Source organism: Urocampus carinirostris, chromosome 14 (genome assembly GCF_059441175.1).
Source record: "Urocampus carinirostris isolate Australia breed hairy pipefish chromosome 14, RoL_Ucar_1.0, whole genome shotgun sequence".
NCBI lineage: Eukaryota > Metazoa > Chordata > Actinopteri > Syngnathiformes > Syngnathidae > Urocampus > Urocampus carinirostris.
The window spans coordinates 9,122,008-9,145,199 of NC_142362.1; the positions used below are offsets into that span (position 1 = coordinate 9,122,008).

At 39.7% G+C, this 23,192-nt stretch overlaps 1 protein-coding gene across 1 annotated transcript in view; it reads left to right on the forward strand.

Moving 5' to 3' along the window:
• dars1 (aspartyl-tRNA synthetase 1) overlaps positions 1-23,192 on the forward strand; it is a 75,525-nt gene that overhangs the window by 51,619 nt on the left and 714 nt on the right. Inside the window, exons 11-17 of the mRNA XM_088352699.1 lie at positions 2,644-2,778; positions 10,669-10,816; positions 12,355-12,501; positions 14,723-14,765; positions 14,839-14,919; positions 17,620-17,731; positions 18,704-18,775. Of these exons, the coding sequence (XP_088208825.1) occupies positions 2,644-2,778; positions 10,669-10,816; positions 12,355-12,501; positions 14,723-14,765; positions 14,839-14,919; positions 17,620-17,731; positions 18,704-18,775 (738 nt within the window). The remainder of the gene's footprint in view (positions 1-2,643; positions 2,779-10,668; positions 10,817-12,354; positions 12,502-14,722; positions 14,766-14,838; positions 14,920-17,619; positions 17,732-18,703; positions 18,776-23,192) is intronic.

Genomic DNA, 23,192 nt, shown 5'->3' on the forward strand with positions numbered 1-23,192 from the left:
CCTTATTACTTGGTGCACCTTATGGTGTGGTCCGCACTATAAGGCGCACCGGGTTATAGGGCGCACCCCAAAAAAATAGTTTTTGGTCCTATATTTGACATACATAAGACGCACTGGATTATAAGGCGCTACAATGGGAACGTCGACAAAACAGTCGGATGATTCAGTCCAACTGATACCCCCTTAACATTCCCAAAGCTTGCAAAGAAGCAAATACGTGTCGTAGACACGTGCGGATGTGGTGTCCGTACGATGTCACTCAGCATCATTTCAAATATCATTCGGAAGGTTAAAGTCTTGGGATTCAAGAAATGCCAACCATTCCTTAGTTTCTATTTTCGCTCGCAACTTTACTGTGCATATGAAAATAAACACTTGGAATTGAGTTTAACTTAAAAATAGACACTCCATTCCATCCATTATCTGCACCGCTTATCACAGAAACATCGAGTTCAGTCTGAAACAAGATACAGGGAAAATATATAGCTGAAGTAGCTCACCGAAGTCGTTGTGTTCAATAATGTGCAGCCATGGTCCTCTTATATCCGTGAGTTTAGTAAGTCCAGGAGAATAAAATATTTACAAATACGGAATAGTAAAAAAATGCTTTCTGTATGCCGTCAATCATGTGCTATACGCACTCATCTTTTTCGGCCAATTGCAGGCTTTGTTTTGCTGCTTCAGCCAATGCCAGCCTGTAAATGATAAAAAGGATCGGCCCCTTGACCTCCGAATAACTTTAGCCAATAGTGATCGATTCAAATGATGATTGACACATTGGTTCGCCAATGAAACACCGGTAAATAAATCCCAGCATTCACCGCGGACTACTTGGCGTTCGGGGGAAAATCGAGTCGGCGGCTGCAAGTTAGTTGGAAGACTTTGCGATTTAATATTGATCCATAAATAAGGCGCACTGTATTATAAGGCGCATGGTCAGCTTTTGAAAAAAAATTAAGACTTTTAGGTGCGCCTTATAGTGCGGAAAATACGGTACCTAAAGGAAAAAGGGATTTCCATTTTGCTGTTTTTTTAAAAAAAGATTCTAATACAGGTTTGAATTAGACAAATTTGTATGTTGCACAAAACCTAAGTCATGAGTAGGAGATGTTTTTCTGACACAACTTTGGGTACAGTTATGCAACACTTTCACTTCTTCCTTTGTCTCAGCAGCCAATCATAAGGACTCTTCCCTGCGCTTCGCAAATCGAAATTGGCGCTCTTTATTTGAGCGGCAACTGTAAATATGCGCGATGTACATGTTGCAAAAACCACACCTTCCTGTTTGCCAACACCCTTGACACGTAAACGCTGTTTACGACATAACGCGTTTGCTCACTTTGCTCTTTGCATTCACGTAAATATCTGATGAAAACATCTGCGTTTGAATAAAGTGAATTAACTGCAGATGTTAAGTACTGCCTTGTCTGCCTTTTTTCAGGCATCAATATGTCACTTTTTGAAACTACTTTTAAGTGAGTGTACCGTAAATTCCGGACTATTGAGCGCACCTGATTATAAGCCGCACCCACTACATTTCGGGAGGAAAACCGATTTTGGACATACACAAGCCGCGCCTGTGTATTAGGCGCATGCGCCCACATTGAAAAAATTGCAACACAAACACAAAATTAATCCATACCCGACACAGTCTAAAAATCACAGTCGGTAAAATGAACGGTAAATGATACCGGTAGTTAAGGTTTGATGCAGACCTGCAGAGTCCAGGTGCCTGTTGAAAGTAATCCAAGGAAAAAAGTGCATATTTCCAAAGGTAAGGGTGGGAAAAATATATGTCCACTATTGTCGGCCGCGTCCACAAACACGTCTCACCTTTACTCCACTTCCCGTCAGCCCGCGTTTGCCCCGCCCATTCTTTATCATTTGCTCGTGCAAAACATATCAGAATACGTTTCTAAAACAAATACATTACAAAAATATACAGTTGCAAATTCATATTATACATGGTTACACATATATACAAAGAAAGACGGTACACCGAGAGTTTTCAAAGCTTTAATAATAATATTATATTTTTCATCCCAAATCGTGCCTGTGAAAGGGTAGCAAAACGCTACTAGCAACACGCTCGCTACACAGTAAACGGGCCTGTTAAAAAAATCATACCGTACATGTAGAAACCATGGTAAATCGTCCTCATCTTCCTCCTTATATCTGACGTCATCAAAGTCGTCTTCCCTCAATATGGGAAAGAGACTTTGTCATATAGACGTCGTCCCACGCTCCCTTATTCAAGTAGACATTAGCAACACGCTCGCAAAGTAAATTTTACGTGCAGTAGCTGTTTCCTTCTTTATCCGACTGATCAATTGCGTTTAGCTTGAAAGTTGCGTCATGTGCCTTTCTTTTTGCTATTTGCATGATGAGGATATTCTACGCCAATTTAATTTGTGCACAAGCTAAGAAGTTGCAGTCTTCCTCTGCGCATATATTCCACCGGTCTAAATCTTACCTTTTATACTCGAGCGGCCGTCAGAAAAATGACATAAATTGGCCGCATCACTGAATAAGCCGCAGGGTTGAAAGTTTGGGGAAAAGTAGCGGCTTATAGTCCGGAATTTACGGTAAATCTGTTTTCACGTGATGATAATTCTCTTTTTTATTTATTTATTTATATTTTAGCTGCCAGTGAGGGCGGAGCCAACGTCTTCACAGTGTCTTATTTTAAGACCAGTGCCTACCTGGCGCAGTCTCCCCAGCTCTACAAACAGATGTGCATCTGTGCTGACTTTGACAAGGTCTTCTGTGTTGGTCCAGGTAAAAAAAAAAACTCAAGTACTGACATTACTCTTATTTTAACACGAAATACATTAAAAAAATAAATAAATAATAATATTTTTTAAAATAACTACATATCCCAAGATTAATGTGTTCCCTGAAATGGCATTATATAAACGCCATCCCTATCAGAGTGGATGGGGCCCCTCTTAGGTCAAGTCATGTTTATTTGTGACGCCCTTAATCACAAGGAGTCTCAAAGGACTGCAAACTACGGAGTATTATTACGCCATCCCCTGATCTAAAACCAATATGAGGGCAAGGAAAAACACAAAAATCTCAACATGAGGAAAATGAAGAAACCTTGAGAAGGGACTGCACATGAGGTAATCCCCTTCCAGGATGACCAGGCTGCAACGTATGTTGCAATAACAAACAATGAAATTAAGAACAAGATAGAAAATAAATAAAGTATAATATAAAATTTAAAATAAATAAATAAAAAGGATAACCAGCTTGCAATGGATGTATCATTAGCAAACAATACATTGATATCGTGAACATGAAATATAGGTGATTCATAAGTGACACGTGAAATGTTTTTGGTCAGAATTCAGTAAAATAAGAGGTAAAATCTAGTGTTGTCCGCAATCGATGAAAAATTGTCTCCTGAATAAGATCTCAATATAACTCTTTTTTAAAATTTAAATTATGAAGTTTTGGACGGATAGAAAAATATTACACAAAAAGAATATGCTATAATATGAAACAATTCAAATGTTTGTCAAATAGATTAACAATAATCAATTAGAATGACCATACACCATTAGAGTATCGCCCACATTGAAAACATTTTTTGGTTGGTATTTGTCTTTGTGTTTTAAACACTGAGGTTGGAAATCGAATATCAGAGGGTAGAGCAATCCACAGTACTGGGGCCCGAATGGAGAATGCTCGTGGACTTGCAGATTTCTTCTTGGCTCTTGGGATCATGACTAGACTGGCATTTTCAGAGCGAAGACTCTGGACCGGACCAAAGGGGGGACATTAAATCTAAAAGATATGAGGGAACAAGTCCATGCATGATTTTGCATACTACCAACAGAACCTTTAAATTACATCTTAAGTTAACAGCGAGCCAATGCAGTTTAGCTAAAACGGGTGATGTGATCGAACTTTCTTCTCTAAATTAAAAGCCTCGCCATTAGACTTAAACTTTGTAGGATACAAGAGAAGGCCTTTTATCATGTTCAGGGTGCCCTTGCATACGACCTTGAGAATGCTGGACCTCAGTATCCCCCGGAAAATGGATCGAGAATGGATGGATACATGGGGGAGCGAGTGAGAGATGGATGGAAGGATAAACGGATGAGAGGATTTTATTTAGGTAATCATCAGAGTTGGCCTGGAGAAGGATGGGCGCCACCATTCTTCATACGGTCAGTATGTACCTAACCATAATTGTATTTAATTTTTAATAATTTTTGACTAATTGTTTGTTTTCTCTTTATTTTATTTCAAAAATTGTGTGTGCTTTTGTATATGTGGTGTTCCGGGTCGTTGGGTGTGTAATAGGAATGGATTTTATCTTATTGTAAACCGAATAAAGCACTTTGAGTGGCAATTTTTCGGCTTAAAGGTGCTTTATGAGTACAATGTAATTTGATCTGTTTCTTTATTTTCTCATTCTTCTAGTTTACAGTTCTTGCTTGTAAAACGAGATGTCACTAGTATCAGAAACTGACTTGGGGCTAAGTACCTGACGTGGGGCCCAATATGAAAACCTGTAATTTATTTTTACTAGTCTCTATATCCAGTGTTAAATTATGAAAAACACTGACAAGGCCCATTTATTATACAAGTAAGCCTTCCAAGCACTTCTGTGTAATTAGAAGTGCAATCAATTTCATTACTGATTTAATAAATACCTTTTGGATTAAAATTTCTCCACCCCCTCGAAATGTCAGTTTCAAATCATAAGTATAGTTTTTGAATCCGTGCTAAATAATAGAAAAACAATTGTCTTTGAGACATTTATTTTGGAAAACATTTGTCCATATTTTTGGCGATTTTCTGGCATGGTATTTGTCAAAGTAGCCTCTTTTTCACAACGGTAATTTTAAAGGGACAGTGTTTATTATATGTCCCAAAAGACCGTTTCTGTAGCTAGGGATCGGCGCGCCAAGGACCCTTCCTTGGGCTGCTACCCAGCTCTCGATGCACCCGACCCCTCATGGCCCATGGGAAGAGGGACCCACGTCGTCCCTTTGGGCTGTGTCCGGCCAGATCCTGTGAGTAAAGGCGAGGCCACCAGTCAGACCCCACCTCCAGGCCTGGCTCCAGAGGGGGGCCTCTGTAACCCGCATCCGGGCGAGGGAAAACTGCTCCTCTGCATTGAGAGGAGCCAGTTGAGGTGGCTTGGGCATCTGATACGGATGCTTTCTGGACGCCTCCCTCGGGAGGTGTTCCGGGCATGGCCCACCGGCAGGAGGCCCCGGAGATGACCCCGGACATGCTAGAGAGACTATGTCTCTGGGACGGCCTGGGAACGCCTCGGGATCCCGTCGGATGAGCTGGAAGAAGTGGCTGGGGATAGGGGGGGTCTGGGCTTCCCTGTTGAGGCTGATGCCACCGCGACCCGACCCCAGATAAGCGGAAGATAGATAATCGAGAGACTATTACATACACTTCTAATCACTGCTAACTTTGCAGTCACTCATACAGTGACTGTAGCCTTAGACCAGTAAAAATATGTCATCAAGTGGTGTCCAAGAGGCTCTCTCCGCGGCTTCCCCCACCTTATGGGCAGCTTTCTTCCTCTCCCTTCCACTTATTCCCAAAACTGTTAATGTGTCCCATTCAGAGTGTGCTGGGAAGCCCCTGCACCCGACCTCCACTGGGAATAGCCAGATCTGCCATCCCTTGTCCTTGCACTCTTGGACCAGTTCTTGATCTTTGGCGTTCTTCCTTTCTTGGGCTTCGCTGCATCCTTCTTCCCACGGTACAGTTAGCTCAATCAGGAGCCTCTCCTGACCAAATTACGATGTCTGGCCTCAAGGAAGTTTGGTTGCAAAGAATGTGTGGTCTATCGAGACAGACTGCCGAGACACGTAGCAACAATTTCAAGCACTTACAAGCATTTCAACCAAAATTCAAACACAGTTCAAACCTAGAAATAATGAAAAAAATGAAGATAAGGGATGGATGGAGTGTGTATTGTGGAGCGTCTCCTAGTTGGTAAAAAAATGATTGATTAAGCAAAACTACACCAACTAAATATAAACATGCATTTTCATAAATACTGGTTGGGCAAAAAACTTGGAGGTGGCTGACAAAATGGCGCTTCGTCACTTTGAGACTCGGTAACAATGTTCCCTCTAAGCTGCGCGCATGCGCAATTGCGCACTTCCCGCACATTCTCAGCGCACAAGGAAATCTAGCCAGCTCACAAAATTAAGGGCTCATTATTGCTAATTAAGAGGCGTCAAAGTTACAGTGCATGAAGGTAAGAATACACGGGTTCCCCTGACGCTGTGTTCTAAATGTGGTATTTGGAAGTCGAGTTGAAGTAGAACGAAGTTGAGTAAAGTCAGTAGAGTTTTTCGAGAACCGGCTTCTTCGGCTCGGCTCACTAAAAGGAACCTGCTCTTTCGGGTCCTAAACGGCTCTTCAGGTTGTTTTTGCTTCTTTCATCCCAACATGACCAAATAGTATGTAAAATTATGCACAAAATGACTTAAAGGAAGGGGGGAATAGAACAAAAATGAAAAAAAATACCAAAATGAAAAAGTATTGAAAAGCTGAGAAAAAAAAGAAACAAAAGTGAAAAAAAAGAAGGAAAAATTTAGAAAAACGCCAGAAAAAAAAAGAAACAAAGGAAAAAAGTAAATAGAGAACAAAAAGAAAAAGTAACAGCTCGGACAAAATGAACACAATGAGATTTTTTTTAAAGGAATTAAAAAAAAAAAGTAGAAAAGAAACACGGAAAAAGAAGAAAAAGTTTGTGTTGCATTCAAATAATTTCCAACTATATCAAGTGAATCTTGTTGCCAACATTGTACTTCCACTAAAAAATGTGATTAAATACAGTTGTGTATCGTGCAACCGAATAAATAAGCCCCCCAAAAATGTTGGTATAATGCGACAAAAGATACCAGGGAAAAAAAAATGGAAATCTTGTGAAAGAATTGTTGTAAAAACTAATGACGTTTGTAGGCTGTACAACCTTTGCAATAATACATGAGTCAATTCATTCAAAAGTGAAAAATAATTTTGCATTGCCGGAAACTCAGCAAAATGTAACTTGATGTCAAGTTTTGGACATGTTTCATAATGATTTAGTTGCCACACTTGGGATTGCTGTTGCCCACTGTTGTTTCAAGCGTTGCTCACCGACTTTGTGTGAACGCTCAGACCCGTGGAAAATTACAGGGAACATTGCTCGGTAATTTGTTTTGTTTTTCTTGTGCTTCTTAGCACTTTTTTGTTGCATGACAAAATAGAGCGACGTCTCGTGTTCAAATAATCCCCACTGCCACTTTAACTAATGTTCTGTTTCCTAATAAGGGGAATAAAACACAAATATTTTCCGTCCGTTTTAGTCATGGATTTGTTGACAAAAAATGTTCAGAACATTTTATCTTATTACAGAGACAATAACGCAACAAATTTGAAATTCTATGAATCATCCCGGGGAGATGATAACCACCGGCAAAGGGCGGCCTCGGTTTGTTTTTCTGTCGGCTCTCTGGAGAAATCAAAGGACTTAAGGTCATCACGGCATCTGAGGCTCGAATCTACTTTACCGCGGTTGCCGTAGTTACAGAAGGACCATTCGGGATCAGCACTCTTGGCAGCCGACTTGAATCGCCCGGTCCACTAAGGAACTGCTTCATGTACACGTGGCCAAAGGTCTAGGGCAGAGATGAGCAGTTGTTATGTTTGTTTGAGTTATTATCTCAGGGTGGGATTGTTTTCATTTGTAGATTGTGGACGGAGGTGGTCTACAGATGCTTGTGTAGACGTGCTATCCGATTCGAATACCGTATTTTCGACACTATAGGGCGCACTGGGTTATAAGGTGCATTGATTTGAAGCTACTGTAAGGGGCTAGGGTTAGACTTATAATATAAAAGTGCCTTTTTTGCACATTGATTACCGTAAATTCCGGACTATAGAGCGCACCTGATTATAAGCCGCACCCACCACATTTTAAGAGGGTAACCGCTTTTGTACTTACACAAGCCGCACCTGTACATAAGCCGCACGCGCCCACATTAAAACATGTAACACAATCGCAAAATTAACACAAACCCGACTTTGAGTCCCGCGATTGTAACTGAATATAAAGTACACAGTCTAAAAACCACAGCCGGCAAAATGAACGGAAAATGATACCGGTACTTAAGGTTTGATGCAGACCTGCAGAGTCCGGGTCCCGTTGAAAATAATCCAAGGGAAAAAAATGTATATTTCCAAAGGTAAGGGTGGGAAAAACATATATCCACTATTGTTCGCTGCGTCCACAAACATGTCTCACCTTTACTCCACTTCCCATCAGCCCCCGTTGTTTTCGCCCGTCTTTTTGATCCGCCCGTGGAAAACATCAGAATAAGTCTCTAAAATAAATACATTACAAAAATATACAGTTGCAAATACATGTTATACATGGTTACACATATTTACAAAGAAAGACGGTACACCGAGAGAGTTTTCAAAGCTTTGATAATAATATTTCATCACTTTCATCCCAAACCGTGCCTGTGAAGGGTAGCAAAACGCTACCAGCAACACGCTCGCAACACAGCAAACAGCTCTGTTAAAAAATCATACCGTGCTTGTAGTACGCTCAGTAAACCGTCCTCATCTTCCTCTTTATAAAAGACGTCATCAAAGTCGTCTTTTTTCAATGCGGGAAAGAGACTTTGTCAAATAGACGTCGTCCCACGCTCCCTTATCCATGAACACGCTAGCATCACGCTCGCAAAGTAAAATATACGTGCGGTAGGTCTGTTTCCTTCTATAACGGCCTGCTCGATTGCGTTCGGCTTGAAAGTTGCGTCATGTGCCTTTCTTTTTGCAATTTGCATGTTGAGGGTATGTCTACGCTAATTTAATTTGTGCACAAGCTAAGAAGTTGCAATCTAAATCTTAACTTTTGAACTCGAGCGCCGCTGGCGTCCGTTAGAAAAATGACATAAATTGGCCGCATCACTGAATAAGCCGCAGGGTTGAAAGTTTGGGAAAGTTTTGTTGTCCGGTTCAATCCCTATTGCCACCATTGTTATGCAATCGTGGTCAGCAATCATTTGTATCGAGTGATCAATAGTTGCGTTTCCAATTTAGTCCACATTTGAGGCGCACCAGATTACGAGGCCCGCGTTCAAATTTATGGCCAATTTGGGGTTTTTGGGTGCCCGTTATCGGGAAAATACGGTAATTTGGAAACTCAGTTAGCGGTTCACTTAATAGTGTTTGCATATGACCCGCAAGGACACGCATTTTCAAAAATATTGTCGACAAAAGCAGGCACTGATGTTCTAAAAGCATCCAACCTACATGACGAGCATAAATGATGAGCTCTTCTCGAGTTGGCCGACGGCAATTAGCGGCTAATTATTTGCGGCGGCTAATTATTATTGTGTTTGGGTCACAGTCGCGTCAGTCATCATTTAGGCGGCTGTCAGTCATTGGTGGTAAACAAGAGGGAGACGTTGACATTGCTTCACCGCACTGGACTGTAACGTCGGGTGGAGTTTGAAATCGAAAAGTGCTTGAATTTTGGGTGACGTGCTTGAAAATTGCTTAGGAATCTGCCCTATCATGTTATCATTGTTATTTTCATTTTTTTCTTTATTTTATTAATATATTATCAGATGTTTTTTTTCTTTGAATTTCTGCAGCACTTTCTGTTCCCTTGACATTTGATAACAATTAAGTGTGTGACTTTTAATGTCATTTTTTAATATGATGATGCAATGTTCAATTAAAAAAGGACTGTAAGATACATTTTTTTCAACGAACCCCAAAGTGACACTACAATCCTTACAATGAAATTCTTATTTGCTTTTAGATCCTACCTCTCAGATAGGACGCGCTGTGTTAAATATGGTGAAATGACATCTGAGCCCTTCAGTGTTACCTGTGGTGTTCCGCAGGGTTCGGTACTTAGCCCCCTTCTTTTCAGCATTTACATGCTTCCATGAGGTGATATTATTCCCAAGTATAATATCAGTTTCCATTGCTACACAGATGACACTCAACTATACCAGCTCAGTAGCCTAGATGGTAGGGCGCCCGCTTTGAGACTGGGAGGTCGCTGGTTCGCGCCTCGGCCGAGTCATACCTAAGACTTATAACATTAGTAAAATGGCGGCGCCCTCTGTTGGCTGCGGCTGCATCGGCTCGCTACAATGGGTCAGGTGTATCGACATTTCGTTCTGTGTACATTGTTACAAAGAATGACAATACAAAGGAAATTATTATTATTATTATTATATCTTCCGATGGAGGGATCTGCCACTCTAAACTGTGGAAATTTGGAGGCCGGCCTCACTGAGATAAAAGAATAGAAAGAATAGTAGGGGGATTACCTCATGTGCGGTCCCTTTTCAAGGTTTCTTCATTTTCCTCATGTTTTGGTTTTTGAGTTTTTCCTTGCCCTTGTGTAGGTTTTAGATCAGGGGATGGTCTAATAATAGTCTATGGTTTGCAATAATCTTTGGTCTGTGCAGCCCGGTGAGACTTTGTGATTAAGGGCTATACAAATAAACATGACTTGACTTTACTCATGCTTTTACAAATCAATGGTATCGATTCGTTGTTGCAGCCCTAATTTTTTTACCAATTTTCTTTGGCACATTGGAAAAAAAACAAGGCCGACGGGCCGTAGTTTGCCCACCGCTGACCCGAAACTGCCCTCCTTGTCAGTTTTCAGAGCTGAGGACTCCAACACTCATCGTCACCTCACGGAGTTTGTGGGTCTGGATATCGAGATGGCTTTCAATTACCATTATCACGAAGTCATCGACTCCATCACCGACACCATGGTGCAGATCTTTAAGGGGCTGAGAGACAAGTAAGTGAATGAATTGAGTCAGTCAAGGCTGGTATGATCTCAATGAACGCTTAGGAGATACACGCCACAATGCACAACAGCGATCTTGACAAACTCCGACGATGAAAAATGCAGGTATGGTATTTTCTGACAAAACTGTTTTACCGGTTGAGATTATGGGCTGTCTGGCATTTGTCAGCTTTGTGCAAAACAGTTCAACACTCAATGGCATTAACTCCGTGTGCTTAAAGTGCCCCCTAGTGATGACGTCTGAGAATTGATTTAAAAAAAAAATCGCTCCTTGGTGAGCAGGAGTGGGCTATTTTGAGTTCCTGGAGACATATCTAATATTCTGATTTTTGAATAACTATATATTTCTATATATTTGTTATTTAAAAAGATTAGTTTTATTAAATTGCTCATAATCAAAGCCAAATAATATACTAGGTCCCTGTTTTAAGCAGACAATTGTATGTTTAATTTTGTAGTATTACTGAATTGTTTTTTGTAGTATTCTGTAGTCTTATTTTTTTATATTTTTGTAGTCTTATTGTAGTTTTACTTTTTACTATTTTTTTCAGTATATGTGCAGTCTTTCCATTGTAGTGTTTTGTAGTATTTCTATAGTATTTTTCTAGTATATTCATATCAGTTTTTTTAGTATATCTGAAGTATTTTGTGGTATTAATCAGATTCAGAATATTCATTGAATAAATATCCAGAATTAATATCAATAAACCCCCATATCCATAAATAAGCCAATTTAAACATTGAAAGTCACAATATTTCTGTCGTAGTATTTTTGTAGTATTTTGTAATACTTCTGTAGTGGCAGTTTTGTATTACTGTAGGGGTATTTCTGCAGTGGTAAGTTTTTTTGAAGTATTCTTGTAGTACTTCTTAAGTAGTGTTTTAATATTACTGTAGATTTATTTATGTAGTATTTCTGTGGTATATTTTAATATTTCCATAGGACATTTTTGTGGTATATCCGTAGTCAGGGTTTGGTAGGGTTACTTTAACTCGATTACTTTCAATTACTTTTGGATTACTCCAATACCAAATATGCTGATAAAAGACAAAAGAAACTCAATATGAATAAAATGATGACTCACAACACCTGGTAAGCTTTCTCTCCTGGCTTTGATCTCTTTGATCTCCGGCAAAACGAACATAAAATGCGACAGAAACAAAATGAAAAGAAATCCAAATAGCTTGCCAACATCATTTTTGCTGTTAAATGTATTCCGTTACTCCCCAAGCCTGCACAAAATTTAGTCATTTTATTCATATTGAGTTTCTTTTGTCTTTTATTAGCATATTTGGTATTGGAGTAATCCAAAAGTCATTGAAAGTAATCCAGTTAAAGTAACCTTACCCAACCCTGTCCGTAGTATTTTGTTGTATCATTGTAGTTGTAGTTTCGTAGTATTCCTGTCATAATATGTTTGTAGTAGTATTTTTCTATTATAGTATTGATTGTCAGGGTTGACTTGAAAGGAATGACTTGATGGCAGGTTGACCAATGACTGGATTGCACCTATTTGTGTTTGCGTCAGCTTCCAGACCGAGATCCAGACGGTAAACAAGCAGTTCCCGAGCGAGCCTTTCAAGTTTCTGGAGCCCACTTTGAGACTGGAATACAAAGAGGGGCTGGCCATGCTGCGTGAAGCCGGCGTGGAGATGGGTGACGAGGAAGACCTCAGGTAGAATTGCAACCATAAATCCACGCCGTCGACAAAAATCGATAATCAAAGTAGGAATGGAATTCATTGTCGACTGTTGTCGCCGGAGACGTTTTTCCAACAGAGTGAGGCGTCTGTATATGAATACAATCTCCGATGAGAGTCGCTAATGGTCACTAGCACCTCTGTCTCAAGCAGGAACACAAACAGATTCAGATATACTTTATTGTCATTCTTGTACACGTGTATACAGAACGAGATTTCGATACATCTGACCCGCACAGTTTCCTTGAATGTACAGATATAAATAAAACGTTGGATTGAGTTTGAGTATTGAAGTACTAATAATATACTAGATAATTATAGCTATGTATAGTATTATACAGTAGTGCAAAGAGTGCAAGAGGAGCAGCTAACCAGATGTGCAAAATGGGCAGTCAGGTAAACAAGTCACTATACAATAACATACAGGGAACATTCAATTACACATATCTAAACCTCTAGAAGGGATCAACCGATACCGATTATGAGTATCAGGAGGAGGCCGATAACCGATATAAGCTTTAAAAATCGGCATAAGGAATTTGCAATAATGCAAAAAGAAACAAAGAATATTTGTCATGGATTTAAAATAACTGCTTTCAAAGCAAAGTTCTCGCCTGCTCCTTTTACCCGGTTTCAGATATACTTAATCAGCCGATCAAATTAATAAAAAAGCCGATACCATATCCAACAAATCCCCAGATATCAGTGCTGATAATTGGTCTACCTCTACTCTTAAACACTGGCTCTCAACTGGTCTGTCTTTAGGACCTACCATTCCACCCAAATCAAGAGAAATCCACTTCTCTCGTCCATCTACTGAAAGGATTGTGCATCTAAAGCAGAGACAGTCGAATAAATTCACCTTCTTTTTTTTCAACAAAGTGATGACAAAAGCAAAACGACTTCAAGTACCATATATTCTCAAATATAAGCCTACATCACATATAATTAGCCCCCAAAAACTCCTTCAAATTAACCCCATACTAAAAGAAATTCAAAAGAGTCATAAAGCATGTACCCAAACATCGATACTTATTTAATCATGTACTTAATTAAGATTAATACACTAGTAAAAAGCTAAAAGTATCATCTTTTTAAACCATTTACTGTATTTTTCAGCAGCGCATACCTTTTTCCACTTTTCCTTCTCCTCATCCCTAACTTTTTTGGGACCTGTTATTATGGGCAGAAAAAGGAAATGGAACCAACAAAATCACAGTAAAATGAGATGTGGTCCCGCTCAAACACGCTGATTGACTGAACAGTTATGACAAAGTGAGCAGAGCATTATCGCTGTCCACTGGTAAGGGGTGTATTTGACCCTCTGTTTTTTAGTCGTCTTTGCATTATTTTCCCAAGAAAAAGGCCTGCGACTAACTGAAAATGGTTCTCCGACCCACTTTTAGGTCCAAACCCAGCAGTTGAGAAACAATGATCTAACGTTTGGCAGCATTGTAGCCTTGGACTTTGCCAAGCAGACATTGCATGTCATGGCAGCGCATGCCTTTTTCCACTTTTCCTTTCCCACATCCATCACTTTTTTGGGACCTGTTATTACGGGCAGAAAAAGGAAATGGAACCAACAAAATCACAGTAAAATGAGATGTGGTCCTGCTCAAACACGCCGATTGACTGAGCAATTGTAAAACATTGAGCAGGGCATTATCGCCATCTACTGGTAAGGGGTGTATTTGACCCTCTTTTTTTTTAGTCGTCTTTGCATTATTTTCCCAAGAAAAAGGCCTGCAACCAACTGAAAATAGTTCTCCGACCCACTTTTAGGTCCAAACCCAGCAGTTGAGAAACAATGTTCTAATGTTTGGCAACATTGTAGCCTGGATACAGCCAATAAAAAGACGGTTTGCCAAGCAGACATTGCATATCATGGCAGTAGCTTAGTAAAGCATGAACATTTAAAGAGTATGTTGGGCAGTTTAACTAAACCGAGTCCGACTCGCCTCTGTGAGATACAGGTAACGTTCAAGACAGTACAGTTTTGATGACATATACACTTTATGTGCATACATCCCGCTAAAAGTGTTATTAATTTTAAGTTAAAACCACAAAAAACATTTTTAATGTATAGGCACTCGGGCACTATGCTTCTGAAGGTGTATTTATTTATTTATTTTTGGCACTGAATAAATTCAAAATGTGTCCACTTGTTCAAATGAATCACCGATTCATGTTTTTCCAGCACGCCGAATGAAAAACTACTTGGCCGCCTTGTTAAGGAAAAGGTAGGTCCTAAAGTTTAGTGTTTATCATACGACTCGTGCTACCTTTTAACGTACTTCTTTTTCCGTCTTCCAGTATGATACCGATTTTTATGTCCTGGACAAGTACCCGCTGGCTGTGAGGCCTTTCTATACCATGCCTGATCCCAGCAACCCTGTAAGTGTCTCGCTAGCTATGATCAACTCTTTCACTACAAATGACGACTCAAGATGTCGGAAATCAGTTCTGAATCAAGTGCCGTTGACGGTTTTAGACTGCAATTCTTGTGGAAATATCCGAGATGTTCATGATGTTTTTTCCCTTCGTTAATGGAGAAAAATGTGATTAACTTATGCAGTCTTAAAAGGCATTGAATTCCATCAATTAATTATCCTCAGTAGGGTCACGGGGGTGTTGGAGCCCATCCCAGCTATCCTGAACTGGTTGCCAGCCAGTCACAGGACACACCGGGACAGACAACTCACTCGCTTATTCTCACCTTCGGAGAATTTGCAAGGGGTCAATTAACCTGACATGGAACCCACGCAGGCACGGGGAGAACATGCAAACTCCATACAGGGAGGCAGCTGCAGCTGGACTTGAACCTTGAACCTCTGCACCGTGGGGCTGCTGGCTGACCACCCATTGAATTTATTATTCTAAGATGAAGTCCTAAATTGGCATTAAAATGTCTTAAATCCAATTTTCTAAAGTCTTAAACATTTTAACCATTTATATTTGTTTGAACTAAAAAGATTTTGTGACATTTATCAATTGTCTTTTTAATAATTCACCGCTTTACTCTCGCGGCAACACCGCGGGACCACAATAACAAGACTATCGAAACTATGATGTGGTTTCAGTCGAGCTTTTCCAAGCAGACCCATGTTTGAGGTCTACCCACACTACACATAGCAACTCTGGACAAAAACGTTTACTTTGGACCACGAGAAAGGACGGTGATTTGTGTGCAAGAAATATTTGTGTTTTTTTGTTTCAGTTGTTTGGTTTTTTTGTTGACTTGGTCTTAAATTTTATTTCAAAAGGAATTAAAAAGTCTTGAATTTAATTCGCCTTAAGCTGTAGGAACCCTGTTACGGGAGGCTGCCACTAAAGCCGTTATTTAACCTATTTAAATGGAAAAAGTAGGATTGAGATTTAAAACTGTTAATGGTACCAAATTCAGAACAGATTTTCAAAGTAAACATCTCCGTCCCGAGTTTTTATGTGTACTGTGTATAGACCCAAAACATGCATCCGCTCTGAAATGCTCGACTGAAACCACATCACCCTTTTGATAGTTCCGGTATTGTGGTCACTGCCATATTCCCATGACAGTAAATAGGTGAATTATAACAAAAGACAATTTATAAATGTTAAATGAGGATTTTGAGTTTTCCCTTGCCCTCATGTAGGTTTTAGACCAGGGAGTGGTGTAATAAGAGTTTGTAGTTCACAACAGTCTGTGGTCTGTGCAGCCCTTTGAGACTCCTTGTGGTTAAGGGCGTCACAAATAAACATGACTTTACTTGGATTACCTCATGTGCGGTCCATTCTCAAGGTTTCTTTGTTTTCCTCGTGCTGAGGTTTTTGAGTTTTTCCTTGCCCTCGTGTGGGTTTTAGATCAGGGGATGGTGTGATAATAGTCTGTAGTTTGCAATAGTCTGTGGTCTGTGCAGCCCTTTGAGACTCATTGTGATTAAGGGCGTCACAAATAAACATGGCTTGACTTGAATGACCTCATGTCCGGTCTATTTTCAAGGTTTCTTCATTTTCCTCATGCTGAGGTTTTTGAGTTTTCCCTTGTCCTCATGTAGGTTTTAGATCAGGGGTCTGTAGTTTAGATCAATAGTGTTTGGTTCGCAGTAGTCTGTGCAGCCCTTTGAGACTCTTTGTGATTAAGGGTGTCACAAATAAGCATGACTTGACTTAACTGAGGTTTTTGAGTTTTTTGCTTGCCCTCGTGTGGGTTTTAGATCGGGGGATGGTGTAATCATAGTCTGTTGTTTGCAATAATTTGGTCTGTGCAGCCCTTTGAGTGATTAAGGGCATCACAAATAAACATGACTTTACTTGGATTACCTCATGTGCGGTCCATTCTCAAGTTTTCTTCGTTTTCCTCGTGCTGAGGTTTTTGAGTTTTTCCTTGCCCTCATGTAGGTTTTAGATCAGGGGATGGTGTCATAATAGTCTGTAGTTTGCAATAGTCTGTGGTCTGTGCAGCCCTTTGAGACTCATTGTGATTAAGGGCGTCACAAATAAACATGGCTTGACTTGAATGACCTCATGTCCGGTCTATTTTCAAGGTTTCTTCATTTTCCTCATGCTGAGGTTTTTGAGTTTTCCCTTGTCCTCATGTAGGTTTTAGATCAGGGGTCTGTAGTTTAGATCAATAGTGTCTGGTTCGCAGTAGTCTGTGCAGCCCTTTGAGACTCTTTGTGATTAAGGGTGTCACAAATAAGCATGACTTGACTTAACTGAGGTTTTTGAGTTTTTCCTTGCCCTCGTGTGGGTTTTAGATCAGGGGATGGTGTAATCATAGTCTGTAGTATGCAATAATTTGGTCTGTGCAGCCCTTTGAGTGATTAAGGGCATCACAAATAAACATGACTTGACAATTTGACGTATTTAAAGGTCAACGGTATCTCATGAGTTAAAGTCAAAAACATTTGATGAATTTTCAACAAAACTAAACGTCTCTTCGCTCATTAACAGTTCTTTCGTAGGAAGTGGAGGGTTGATGTCTAAATCCGTCAACGGCAGTGAATTCAGAATTGATTTTGACCTCTTTAGCCGTCTTTGATTGTGAATGAGTCTTTTGAAATTGTGCAAAAACTAAAACATGGCACCCTGTATCCATTTTTGTTTTTTTTGCAGAAAAATTCCAACTCCTACGACATGTTCATGCGTGGTGAAGAAATCTTGTCCGGAGCTCAGAGAATCCACGACGCGGAGTTGCTGACAGAACGGGCCATGCATCACCAGATCGGTAAGAGACTCTTATAATTCAATTCTGATTATTTCGATCTGATTTGAAAGCAAAATGTAAACGTTCTGGTTTTATATAGCGGTCCCATGAGGAGCGCTCCACCTCCTGAACTCTAAATCCAGTTCAAGCAACCCCAAAAAATTATAGTATTTTTAATACTCTTTCCTTATAAAGGACAGGATAGGAAACTTGGGGTGTGTAGTTTAAAGTGTCCCTTAAAATGTAACATTTTCTCTTAAGTATTTGTTAACAATGCCCCACTGAGTTTAAACAGCCTTTATATTTTTACCCTCAGTGCTTAAGCCACAAAGCGCAATACGCTGGAGGAAAGGAGGCGGGAAATGGTGGGGGAGCAGAGTGATTTCACACCCGTGCTGGCGGTTTTCTTTGATTCTACGATGAAAATGGTGAAAGTCAGAAAGGGACTGTTTCGAACACAGCATAAATGCCAACCTGAAAAGATGAATGAAGAAGAGTTTATTTGAGATCATCTAAAAAAAAAGGAACTGCACTGATTTTCTTTAATCACAGTAAAAATGTTAATCAAAAAAAGGTTTATTGAAAATTATATCAATTACATTACAAAAATAGTTAATATTTCCTAAAATGCTGTAAAATACTTAGGTTTTCATTCAAATAGGAATAGAATTTCATTACACTTAATTTTGAGGGAGATCAATTTGGTGCATGCACAATTTAAGTGCAGTTCACTCTTCCTAACCTCATCTTTAAAGGACTTAGCTCCATCTACGTTAATTTCAGCTCTAATGTGACTCTGAAGCATTCATAGCATGTACCTTTTGAAGCAGCTCATAGGATGAGGGCCATTTTAGACACAAGTAGTTTGTCGCCCTCTGCAGGGGAAAATATAAAAAACTTTGCAAGAAAACAAAGCCCCCCTTTGTTAAATGAGGACGAACGCTGGAAATGGCCAAGTGTGACCTACAGTTTCGAATTATTTCCTCATCACAGATCTGGAGAAGATCAAGGCATACATCGATTCCTTCCGCTTCGGCGCCCCCCCTCATGGCGGAGGAGGCATCGGTAAGAAGCAATGTGCATTTTGAAGTAGTTTTGAGTCACTAAAATGTGTTTATGTTTTTGTTTTGAACAATCTGCTGTGTGTCACTTCAAAGAAACAATTTTGATAAAATCGTGTTTAGTGTTTCCCATGGAATTTTGCAAGGCGTGTGGCGGTAAGGGGTAACCCCGAAGAAGAAATCCGCTTCCTCTTCCTAGTTTTTGTGTAAACATTCTATACTGTATCTCCAGCGCGCTAGGAACTTTGACATTAAATTGTTGTTTATCTGGTTGGTGTAAAGTGTAAAGAAGAGGCGAGCCGTTGCTTTTGAAACAAAAGTGGAATAAGAAAGCTTGATGCGGTTGAGAAAATGGTCGGAACGCTTTTTTTCCGCCACTTTTTATCACGGAGGAGGACCTAATGAAGCGCATCTTCCAAAAGTAAATTAAACTCAACTTTATTTATCTTTAGCTTATTATTTTTTGGGGGTACAAAACAATACAGGTTACTTATACAAGTCTTAAACAGAATTATATAAACCTTAAACATAGAAAATATAGCACTGAAGCAACTTACAAACAAATTCAACTTACAAACGATTACCTGGAACCTCGTTCGTAAATAAATTGTGTACCTTTCAAATCTAAATCCTCAATCTGGTGCATTTTTAGAGCAAAATTAAGATATTTAATCTATGATAAATGTCTATCCTTGTAAATTATTGAATCATAAATACACTAGCAGGGTTCCCACTGATCCTTGAGAAGTCTTAAGTCATTGAATTCGTTATTCTAGAAAAAAGGCCTTTATTAGCATTAAAATGTCTTAAATCCAGTTTTTGAAAGTCTTAAAAATGTGAACACATGGATAAGATTTACAGTACAGTTTTTTTAACTAATAAGATTTAGTAATATATATGAATTGTCTTTTGTTATAGTTTACCTATTTACTTTCGCGGCAACATAGCGTCCCCACAATACCGGAACTATCAAAAGTGTGATGTGGTTTCAGTTGGGCATTTCAGAGGAGACACATGTTTTGGGTCTTTACACAATACACATAGCAACTTTGGACAGAGACGTTTACAGACGCTGCCCAACTTACGAACAATCCGGACGATCGTTCGTAAGTTGAATTTGTTGGTAAGTTGCTTCAGTGCTATATTGTGTATGTTTAAGGTTTATATAAGTATGTTTAAAACTTGTATATTCAAGAAAAAAATGGATAAACCTATCCCAAAAGTTAAGTGATTCTGAGGTCGCTGGTTCAAATCCAGCTCGAAGGACCAAATGATAATTTGATCGTAAAGTCGACACTCAAAATAAGGAGAGAAGACATCGATGCATTTTAACTTACAAAGACCATTGGAAAGGATTGTACAAGAAAATGTCAAATTATCTTGGGTAACTAAAAGCAGATAGAATAGATTTAAGTAACCTGCATTGTTTTTTACTAAAAAAATAACCATTTCATAAAATAATATGCTCTATAAAGAGAAATAAAGTTGAGTTTAACTTACTTTTGGAAGATGCGCTTTAAAAGGTCCTCCTCCGTGGTAAAAAGTGGCTGAAAAAAAGCGATCCCACAGTTCTTTTTTTTTTTTAATTCGCATTTATATATATTTAAAATTATTATTATTAGATGATTATGTTCATAAGACTCTGGCAGGACCAATTCATACATCCAACAGTAAGCGATACACCGTGCCCACCACAGTTAGGGTATCCATGTACCACAAGCAGAGCAAATAGAGCAGCTGAAACAACAGCGAACGAGTCATAAGTCGGTATTCCTGATAGCATAGTCGTACAATTTCTTCCGGATTATGCAAATTTATCTCAAAAGTCAGTAGAAAAGGGTCCCAATTATTATATACAGAGTTATATTTATATCGTCAATGTGTCCAAAGACGCTAACCTTGTAAGGGTGGATGCAAGGTGTTGGCGATCTATGAGGTACCAACTACACTTAGAAATGGATTTAGATTTATGAGAGATAATGGTATATAGAGGATAAACATTAACACAAGTATCATAGATTAGATACAGGGAGTGCAGAATTATTAGGCAAATGAGTATTTTGACCACATCATCCTCTTTATGCATGTTGTCTTACTCCAAGCTGTATAGGCTCGAAAGCCTACTACCAATTAAGCATGTCAGGTGATGTGCATCTCTGTAATGAGAAGGGGTGTGGTCTAATGACATCAACACCCTATATCAGGTGTGCATAATTATTAGGCAACTTCTTTTCCTTTGGCAAAATGGGTCAGAAGAGGGACTTGACAGGCTCTGAAAAGTCAAAAATAGTGAGATATCTTGCAGAGGGATGCAGCACTCTTAAAATCGCCAAGCTTCTGAAGCGTGATCATCGAACAATCAAGCGTTACATTCAAAATAGTCAACAGGGTCGCAAGAAGCGTGTAGAAAAACCAAGGCGCAAAATAACTGCCCGTGAACTGAGAAAAGTCAAGCGTACAACTGCCAAGATGCCACTTGCCACCAGTTTTGCCATATTTCAGAGCTGCAACATCACTGGAGTGCCCAAAAGCACAAGGTGTGCAATACTCAGAGACATGGCCAAGGTAAGAAAGGCTGAAAAACGACCACCACTGAACAAGACACACAAGCTGAAACGTCAAGACTGGGCCAAGAAAAATCTCAAGACGGATTTTTCTAAGGTTTTATGGACTGATGAAATGAGAGTGAGTCTTGATGGGCCAGATGGATGGGCCCGTGGCTGGATCGGTAAAGGGCAGAGAGCTCCAGTCCGCCTCAGACGCCAGCAAGGTGGAGGTGGGGTACTGGTATGGGCTGGTATCATCAAAGATGAGCTTGTGGGGCCTTTTCGGGTTGAGGATGGACTCAAGCTCAACTCCCAGTCCTACTGCCAGTTTCTGGAAGACACTTTCTTCAAGCAGTGGTACAGGAAGAAGTCCGCATCCTTCAAGAAAAACATGATTTTCATGCAGGACAACGCTCCATCACACGCATCCAAGTACTCCACAGCGTGGCTGGCAAGAAAGGGTCTAAAAGAAGAAAAACTAATGACATGGCCTCCTTGTTCACCTGATCTGAACCCCATAGAGAACCTGTGGTCCCTCATCAAATGTGAGATTTACAAAGAGGGAAAACAGTACACCTCTCTGAACGGTGTCTGGGAGGCTGTGGTTGCTGCTGCACGCAATGTTGATCGTGAACAGATCAAAGCACTGACAGAATCCATGGATGGCAGGCTTTTGAGTGTCCTTGCAAAGAAAGGTGGCTATATTGGTCACTGATTTGTTTTTGTTTTGTTTTTGAATGTCAGAAATGTATATTTGTGAACGTTGAGCTGTTATATTGGTTTCCCTGATGAAAATAAATAATTGAAATGGGTATACATTTGTTTTTTGTTAAGTTGCCTAATAGTTATGCACAGTAATAGTCACCTGCACACACAGATATCCTCCTAAAATAGCTAAAACTAAAAAAGCCCCACTCCAACTTCCAAAATATTCAGCTTTGATATTAATGAGACTTTTGGGTTCATTAAGAACATGGTTGTTGTTCAATAATAAAATTCATCCTCAAAAATACAACTTGCCTAATAATTCTGCACTCCCTGTATAATGGATCACAAATTGCATATCCTATTCATCCCATAGTTTACTGTTTTTACTTAAATTACGAAACGCCACCTTTGCTTGTATATGTTTTTGTCATATGCTAATGAGGAAGCAGGGGTCTACTGGAAGAAAGTGCAAGTAAAGTGGTTGTAGTACCATAAAAACTTGGCGCCAATAAATGTAGACTGCACTGTTTACCTTGGATATTTATCTAATTACTGCAAAACCTATACAATAGAGTTTTCCATTCTTTTAAAACATATTAGACATTGTTATTTATACACGCCCGTCGATAGCCAGAAGCTCACGGTACCGTTTTTTATCACTGACAACTAACCGACCCAACAGCAGCGTAAACTTTTCACATTTTACAGTGAGGATAAAAGAAAATGCAGAAGATAAAGGAACAAAGAAGATGTTTGTATTGTCCTTGTTGCAAGCTTTGTTTTCCTCCGGAGGGGGGATGTATGAGGGGGGTGAGGGACAGACGGAGATGGCCGGATACTAAATGTTTGATGTTACAGTACACACGGTCCAGTGTTTTTTCCCTAATTGCTCAGTCCACGTATTGAATGAATTTGTGAAGTACAGTCCTTAAGCATGCCTGATTAAAGTTGCCGGCGACGATTAAACCTCCGTCGGGGTGTGCAAGCTGCTGTTTATTGATAGCAGCGGGCAGGAGATTTAGCGCTATGCTAACGTTAGCATCAGGTGGAACGTAAACAGCAATCACAATGACCACAGTTAACTCTCTCAGTAGATAGACGGGTCTATATCGAGTGAGCAGTGTGTGTCAATGATTCAGCTGTTATTGCAGCGCATAGTCCCCCACC